Source organism: Garra rufa, chromosome 11 (assembly GCF_049309525.1).
Source record: "Garra rufa chromosome 11, GarRuf1.0, whole genome shotgun sequence".
Taxonomy (NCBI): domain Eukaryota; kingdom Metazoa; phylum Chordata; class Actinopteri; order Cypriniformes; family Cyprinidae; genus Garra; species Garra rufa.
Genome location: NC_133371.1, coordinates 43180437 through 43189692, shown reverse-complemented (window position 1 = coordinate 43189692; position 9256 = coordinate 43180437). Strand labels below are relative to the sequence as shown.

At 42.3% G+C, this 9256-nt stretch overlaps 1 protein-coding gene across 1 annotated transcript; it reads right to left on the bottom strand.

The window, feature by feature from the left end:
• Window positions 1–1241: 1241 nt before the first annotated feature.
• slitrk3a (SLIT and NTRK-like family, member 3a) lies at window positions 1242–7474 on the bottom strand. Its single transcript, XM_073850985.1, has 3 exons — window positions 6695–7474; window positions 6315–6388; window positions 1242–5477 (listed from the first exon to the last, which is right to left on the bottom strand). The coding sequence occupies exon 3, from the start codon at window positions 5426–5428 to the stop codon at window positions 2813–2815; it is 2616 nt and encodes an 871-aa protein (XP_073707086.1). The 5' UTR covers window positions 5429–5477; window positions 6315–6388; window positions 6695–7474; the 3' UTR covers window positions 1242–2812.
• Window positions 7475–9256: the final 1782 nt, after the last annotated feature.

The window sequence follows — 9256 nt, the reverse complement described above, 5'->3', positions numbered from 1 at the left end:
TTCCAGAAGATCTGACGCTACAGTATCTGATTCGACATGCTGAACTGCAAGCTAGGTCTGTTTAAAATCAACTCTTTCTTCCTCCCCCGTTTCCTTTTTAATTTTCCCCCTCAATCCACCTCCTTGGGTTTTGATAATTTTTAGCTAATTAAGCCCTTTGAAAAGCCCAAGAACAAACCATCAAGAGGAGGAGGAAACTAAGTGAAATGCAGATTCAGTGCTCCATCTTCCAGAATGCACCGCAACAAACATGACACAGAAGACTGTGTCGACGGACCAAGCCACAAACAAAACGATGATATTGATGTAGGAAATCACTCGATACTACAAATAAGCTACAGTTTGTTGACATAAGTCAAGTATAGATTACATAAACTCCAACCAACTGGTCATTTACCAAGCACGGATCTAACAAGCCAAGATTAACCTCAGGGGGGTGCATTAAAAGGCAAGATGTGGGAAAAACTCACATTGAATGAAGGTCAATAACATGGCGTGAAAAAATCTATAGCATTACATTTTTCAGCAAAAACCTACACATCATAGAAGCAAACAGCAAATTTGATCTGTGTAGGATGTGTAATTACAGTCATAACATGGTTTGGACTCTACTGGAGTCTAAAATTGTGCATTAGGTAATGTCTGAAAAGAACTAAATGTCTCCTTTTAGATAATTGGTTTGAGAGTTGGCTATTACTTTGGCCATTTTAATAAAACCACAATATTGAAATGAACTGTAGCCAAAATGAAAATGACTGTTTTCCCAGGTCAAGCCTTAGGAACATCATTCATTCAAAACGAACTCTGTTGACACCAACAGCATACATCATTAGCTCCGCTACCCTTTAGCAAAAAATAAAGTAAGATCATTACGTTGACATATAGAGACAAGGACAACCTAAATGTAATCCACAGCAAGGTGACCATCACTGTCCCCAGAGCGGTGAAGAATCCAGCCAGCAGCTGAACACACTGTTAGCGATTGCAACACAATCTATGAATGACACATTCACTAACAACAGTTACACCTCTCATTCTACAGCAGAATGAATCAAACAAGCTCTGAAAGAATGCACGAAAGAAAGAACCCCAGTTAGGATATCGGAAATAGCACTTGCATGTACTTTAGGGCACGGCAGTAGCAATCATTTGTGAATATTTTTTTCTGACAGAAATGCACAAAAGCTCTCTGTTTGGACACATTATTGATGTGAAACAGATTTGCACAAAAGGGAGTGCTGTTAAATATGGACCAAGCAAAATTTATTGAAGTATTGACAAAACAGGCTGGGTAAATGATGAATGTAGGGACAAAATATAAATAAAACTCTTGGTGGGTATTGAACAGAGGAATGATAAGAAACTGAATGATAAGAAACAAACTGTTCTGCATCCTTGACAGCCTCAGGAGAAGCAATTATGCTTTATAATAGATGAACTGTATTTCAATGATTACGGATAGAACTGGCAAAGGCAAACAGACAAAATATTTGGTTTAAAAAATAGCCGCTTTGTTGTCAAAGGGGAGTAGAAAATCAGTTTTTGTTGGATAGATCACTTTCTAGTACGTCACTTGAGTAATGCATCAACATTAACACGACCCCCAACACACACACATACATACACACAAGCAGAATGTATATTCGAATGCCATATGTTGCACAAAGTCGTATATCATACCTGAAAAAAACAAGTGGCGTTTTCCCTCAAATAATCAAACATCAATTTTGTCCATCTGCAGACATGATGCGAGTGTGTCTCTCTTTCTCCCTCTTGTGGACACATGTAAAAGTGACATTGCATTAAATATTCATCTGAAACGTTGTGTAATTTAGTAAGCAGTGGACAGGTATAACAACATACCTTACAGAAAGACTCAAATCTAATCCAAGGTCTCCTTTTCTTGTTCAAACCCATCGACGGCACATGCATACAGGCAGGAACTCATCTCAACCTGACTCTCCCAGCAGCAGTGAGACCTTGATTGGTTAATGTGCATTTTATAATTTGTCGTTTGAAGCGCCATACCAATACGTCAAGTCTACTTCTCACAAACAGTATGCATTGGTACCCTTTTTATTTGATTTAAGACTTTGTATTTTTATTAAGAAGGCTATACCAGACGCATAATCACTATACATTGATTTAACATTACCTTTACAATTAAATCTTTCACTGAAATTACAGAATAAATATATGCACATTTTTAACTTTGTCAAATCTTTGTGAGAGAGAGAAAACATTAAAAGTGCTTCCTAAAAAGCTGTTAGTGATAGTATCCAGAAGCATTTTTCTTAAGAAAGTGCGTCGAACTCCATAAAATCTTGAAGTGTCATTAGATATTCACAAATATTGATCCTCGGGTGCGTCCTTGAGATAGAACTCTGTCTTTTGCTGTATAGAAAATTAAATAGACCACTCAACGGGTAATACGTCGCTGTATCTCTATAGCAGGTGAAGTTTTTGATCGACAGCCTCCTTCTGCAATCGAATGCATGCAGCAGACTGCAAATATTCTACAAACTGTGCCAGGCGCTCCGGAGGTTCAACAACAAATCTGTTCCGTACAAAAATAATGGGTGGTAACATTGCTGGCTACTCTGAAAAAAAGGCACTTCATTGAAAAATCTGAGTATGGCCTTTCCTCCAAAAGCGACTTGGGGGAAACGTGTGTGAGAGAGTGGTTACGTGTACGTGTGTGAAACATATAATTTTGCCATGCTTCTTTTTTGATACGTTATCTTTTTGGGCGTGGAAAGGGGAGGGGAGTTTGTGTGAGTGAGTTTACTCTTTCGTTTGTTCCTCAATTCAATTAGAATCTATATGATTTCTCCAAGACTTCGAGGTAATCCGGCTTGGTTTGGAGTTTTGCCCTTAACTCGAGGTATTCACTTTGGGTTTGCTCAGGGAATCCTTTCCCCGCAGTGAAAAGTAATGTTTCTTTTAATCTGGCGTCTTGCTGTAAATCAGGGTATTGCATTCCGGGGGGATGTGCGTGTGCAACGTGCATGTCCTTTAATTTGGGAACAGTGCCGTACAGGCAGTCTACAAAACCCACCGTAGGGGTCGGTCTCTGGCTGTCAATCACGGTGGGGCAAAGCACGCCATTCTCGTGAAAGCCTGCCATGTCACCTGACTGATTGATGGTGACAATGGTGTTGAGCTGAGAATTGGACACAGCCATCGTCCATTCCTTTTCTTTCTCCAGAAGAGTTCGATAATTACTGTTATTTTCCTTGGTTTCTGCAAACTGCTCGCCCTCGATCTCTCCTTCCCGTGGTTTGTAAATTGGATTGTTACACATCTGAGTAACGGGATGGGGGATGTAGTCGTAGACGTGACCGGGTGGCTTCTCAGGTGAGGCGGTCTGCCTTTCCTCAAAGATCTTGCACTGCATCTGAATGCCTGTGAGGTCCACCTCCTGGCGCTTCCTAAAGGGAAGTTTCTTTCGCCTCCGTAGGACGAACGCAAACAGACCGGCGGCCACAAACACGGAGGAGATGAAGAGAATCAGCAAGCTGAGAATCAGCACGGAAAGCGGAACAGCTCCCGTCACTGGCGCTTGCCCTAACTCGGAGCCGCTGGTGGCCGTCATGTCATTGGGCAGGACTGGAGAAGAAGCGGTGAACTTCAACTCGGGGCAGATGACCTCAGCCTCCAGGGTGCGCAGATCCTTGCCAAGAGCGAAGTCCGGGGTCTTGCAGGTCACTTCCCCCACAACGATGACGGAGCTGAGCTTCTCGATCCACTGCTTGAGCGGGATGATGTCGCAAGAGCAGTCCCAAGGATTTTGGTGAAGGTCGATCTGAACGATAGAGTGGAGGTGCTCCAGTACTCCGCTCACGGGAAGGTATAGAAAGTAGTTGTTGCGCAGGTTGAGTCTAGCCAGGGAGGTGCCAGCGAAAGCATCCGCGGGCAGGGTGCGCAGCAGGTTGTCACTGAGAAAAACCAACTGCAGGTTTGGCATGAGGCTGAAGGCAGCCGGCTGGATCTCTCGTATGACGTTGTACTCGAAGTACAGGTAGCTTAGCGCCTGCAGACCGCGAAACATGCCTGGGGTGAGCCTTTCAATGTCGTTGCCATTCAAGTATAAGCTTTTTAAGTTAGGTAGGTTCATAAAGGCGCCTTCTTGAACGTACGATATCCGATTGTTACCCAAGTGCAATAAATCCAAGCTAGAGAAGTTCCAGAAATCTGACCTGTAAATTTTCTGAATCAAATTCCCACTTAGATAAAGTTTCTTGGCATTGAGCGGCCGTGGCAGCAGCTCGGAGATGTTGTGAAAGCCTTTCTCTTTACAATTGACAGTGAGGCCCAAGTCATTGATGTGTAAATTGCACATGCACCCTGTCGGGCAAATGATTGGTATAGGGGGTCTGGTCTGGTAGCCAGCGACTGGAGGCTGATTCAGCCCTGGGTAAATGCTACGAGGAGTGGGCGGTGTTTTCGTGGGTCTGGGCCGTTTAGTCGGCTTTACGTGCCTCTCTCTGTACTCCACCGAGGAGGCTGTGTTATGAAAAGATGACAGCATAGACGAAGGCTTGGTGGGCCAGACGTTTTCATTATTAAACGGTAATCTGGGAATGCCATGCTTGGCCTCCAGCTCTGCTTCAGAGAGTAAAGGACAGAGTTCGGTCCTCTTGATCTCACGAAGGTCCTTACCGTGTAAATGAAAAGGGTATTCACACGTAATGTCACCCACCAGAGCCGTGTAGGGGATGCGCTCCAGCCAGGTTTTGAGCTGCACAATGTCACACACACAGTTCCACGGATTTTCCTCCAGCTGAATCTCCATCAAGCTGCGACCGATGTATTCCAACGTCCCTTTGTAGGGTAGAATTCTCAAGCGGTTGCCGCGCAAGTCAAGGTGAGTGAGAGATACGGACCTGAATAATAAATTGGGTAGCACGGGTATCAAATTGTCGTTCAAAATAAGTACTCTGAGTTTGTGCAGGTTCCGAAATGCCCCGCTCTCTATTCTCTTGATGACGTTGTAATCCGCCTGAAGATACTCGAGGCTCTCCAGTCCCATAAAAGTGTCATTCCTGAACACCTCCAGTTTGTTTTCATGCAGAAATAGCTTTTTCAAGATGCTCAGGCCATTGAACGCGCCCACATGTATGTCCTGCAGCGCATTATTCCCCAGATTGAGTGACACAGCATTGTTGAGGTGCAAAAAGCTGTTAAAATACAGCTTGCGCATGGAGTTCTTCGCCAGATTGAGTTTAAAGGGTCTCGTCCACGTCTGGGAGATCTGGCTGACATTTGTAAATCCTTTGCTGTCGCAGTGGACATGGAAAATGCCCTCCTTGACTTCACAGTAGCAAGGGTCAAAGCAAGGCTCATCTATTTCTTCCGACTCGTCCAACAGAGGGATCGGCGTAGTCCATCCTAAAGCTATTGTGCTTAGCAGGGTAAACCACAGCATCCTTCCGCCGAGTCCTGATGAAGTTAAGGCTGAGAGCCACTTCACAGCACTGCAACAAAACACAGAAAAAAGAGAGCGTGTCAGATGAGAAGGCTCAGACAGCGAGTGACAGTTGCAATGCTTTGAGCGTTTCGCACAATAAACTACACCGCAAACACCTCCTCCTTCCACATCATGACATGTTTACGATAGAGATCATGCATTATCATGGATTTGACATCTTTCACTCGATGATAGCTTGCATTACACCTCAAAACGGGACTCAAGGGCATAATCACCACTGATGTTTTTAACCAACGAGTGAAACAAAGCATCTAAACTGTTTAATGCATATTTTGTATCTCACTACATCTGTGCACACAGACATTTGGAAAAATATTACTTCTGACAATTCTGAATAATCATCCCTTCCCATGCTCATGCAAAGCACAAAAAGAAAATTAGACCAATAAAACACGAAATAAAAAAAATAAATGCATACTTAAATCGAATCAACCGCTGTATCCACTTAACATTTCAAAAAACAATGACAGGTGCATCACAAGACTGTCGCCAAAACGCCAATTAGACCTTTAATGCGTAACGGAGGTTATTTGCTTTCCACAGTCTGAACGCACTTAATTAGCGCAGATGTTATCAGCAGATCAGTGGAGAAACTCAGAGCCAAATGCTTCTGAGTGTGACACACTCTGCGGATCTTAGATTTCGAAAAGAAAAAAACGGACCAAAAGCCCTCGAAAGATCCTTGTTTTCCGTCCAGAAGAGACTGCAATTTTCCATGAATAGCGCACTTTGTATTTTCCTCCCACCCTTCTCTGGTGTCCTGGCTTTAGCAATCAATTGCAATGTCCTTCCATTCCCAAGCGATAAAGTAGCGAATACCTACTCGGTTTCAGTGGTGTCCAACTTTACATCTCCAGGGTTTGGAGACGGGTGGTCCCAGGTTGCCTCCGATGGTTGCTACAAAGGAGAAAAAAAAGGAATGCATTGGAATGAAACGCGTTAGACAATCTCAGTATTTTACGCACAAATATAAAATGTAAAACTTAATATTAATCTTGCATTTTATGTATTTTTTATTATTTTTTATTTTATTAAAAAAGCGTTTGCAAAAATGCCAGTATAAAACTGGGTGATTTGTACAGCAGTCTGCGCAGTTCCATCAGAAACAAATCAATGCATCATTTGATTAAATACAGAGATTATTCTGTGGATCACCCAGATCATTCTCCCATCTCCAAAAGTCTGTGAACGCTCAAAATTCACCTTTTCTTCACCGGAGCATCCGAAATAAGATGAGTTTAAAGATTTCCTGTGCTTTTCCCTCTGTCTCTCTCCCTCTCTGTCGGTGTCTCTCTCTCTCTCTCTCTAAGACCAAGAAGAGAGAAGATGAAGACGTGATTTGAATGAAATCTCCTTTTTGTCTATAAAGGTTTGTTTATGATGCCGGTTCGTTCAGTTCTGGAGCTCAGCTCCGCTTCGAGCAGTTCCGTTCGGTTCGTCCCACTGCTGAGCTGCTCGCGTCTCCCATCGTGCCGGAGAAAAGCTTCGGATCGTCACGGAAATGAGCTTTAAGAAAAGCGTGCAGGGAGGGAGAGGGCAGAGATTGGAGAGAGACGGCGTTGGCGGAGAGGGTTGGGATGGAGGAGGCACGAGCTGTTGAGCGCGCTGAGTGCCGCACCGGGAACGCGCGCGCATCCGTGTGCTCTCTCTCTCTTTCTCTCGTGCACTCTCTCTCTTTTTCTTCATCAGCGATGTAACGTTATGTTATAGGGCGATCTCATCTCCGATATGTGTGCAGAGATAAAGTCACAGGTTATTTAACACTGAGCTTCATCGGTGAACTCTTCAGAGGCTTTGAGTGTCCCATTCATGTCCGTTTCAGTTTTTCATCTTTCTTTCCTTAGAAAATGTTACTTCATTCGTTGAAATGCAAATCCGCGCTTCCCTGGCTTAACACAGCAAAATTACAAACGAAACTATCCAAAAAATCTGTTTGCTTTCCCTCTGTATATATTTAGTTTGGTTTAATCTGCAGTGAAGACTGCTGAGGCAAATTCTTCCGTATCGTCCCCCAGTGAAGCTCTGCGCGCTTCCCGCGTTCTGTCTTCCCGCGCCCTGTCTTCCCGCGCTCTGCCTGCAGCGGGCAATCTAGCTCTGCGCGTGGGCAGTGGCAATGACAGGATACCTTTATTCTGCAAATTTACATGGAAATGAGGGAAAGGTTATGGGTAACACTTGGTAATATGACTGATTAATAAGATAAAAACATTATTACTTTAAATAATGCTAAAGAGATCGTTAATATAGATTCAATTAGACATGTGATTTAACTTTGATCTATTTAAAAGGTACTAGGGCCTAGTTATCGCACTTTTACTGTGAAAGGGTAGATTTATTTCTAAAATTCAGGTTTTATAAGTACTGTATATACAGTATAACGTAGCTACTAAAAAACTATAGAACAATTCCTCCATTGTTTCCCCCAAACAAACAAAACATAGTTCATTAAACACACTGGCAACTTGCCCCTATGGAAACACAGTTTGACCTTTAAAACTTTTTGACTCAAAATCTTACAGATAAAAGCTCTCACAACTTATCTGTGATAACTATCCTTGGTCTTCCCAATATATTTTGATTATGAATGTACTTGAACTACTGATCTCTCATATCTAACACAGATCATGTTTTCAGCTACTTAATTAAAGTTTTTATAAAGTGTTTGGAGCATATAGGCCATGTTGAAACCAATTTAAACCAGATTTCATAATGAGATGTTTCTGTAATTTTCATGAGTCGTGCTTAACTGGATTGTTCAAGGACGATAAATATTGCATTGAGGGTGATGATGATGATGATGATGATTACAGCTATAACTATCATGACTGTCATTTTGGTTATTACAGATCAGATCAAATCTGTGGTGCTAATCAAAATGTTTTCATGACGCAGACATAAGGCTGGCAACTCTCTATTTTTTTGTGTTCATTTTCCTGGTGTTCTCCCAACATGTACGTCCTTCTGAATAGATAACTTCCACAAATGCATGTCGACAAATCCTTTAAACGGACTAAAGATACAGAAGAACACCTATATAATTCATATCACTGAATTTGATTTAGATAATGGAATTTGGCTTAGCTGAGATTTAGATATAAAGCACACAACTGTCACGTTTTACTGAAATTAATGGACTCTTTTTGCTAAGCTACAGGTATGTGTTCCTGTTTATTCAGGATTATTACTATGAAATCAGCTTGTGTAATCTGTTCCGTTATATCAAATATTGATTAAAACATTAGTAATTTGAAAGCGTACAGTTATCAGATTAAAATGTTGCTTTTTACTCACTTAAAAGCAGCAGCACGGCTACCAGTGAACATTTTTATATTGCACAGATCTGAATTATTGTGTTATTTTTATGACAAGGGAAACTTTAACCATTATTTTACAGACATTTACATTTTTTATGTCTTTATTGGACTGGATCTGAATTTGAATGCAGTGCAAGCAGCAAACTCTCATTAAAGTTGAGCAAACTATTGAGTTCAGATTTAAGACTAAGCCTATGGCAACTAAAAGGACCCCAAACCGCAGGGTCAGTGGGGAACATTTGCACTCTGTGCTCACCTTTCACAATGCACTGACGCATGCAACATAAAGCCCCACCTAGAGGCCTCTTCTGATTGGCTGGTTAGTATCAGTCATGACGGCACAAGGTGGATTAACGCCTGCAAGAGAAAGAAGCGCAGAGAGAGAATGAAGGGGTGAGTGAAGAGAAGGTTTAAGAGCCGCATCTGGGTTGGTGTGCAGCAGTGTGTAAAA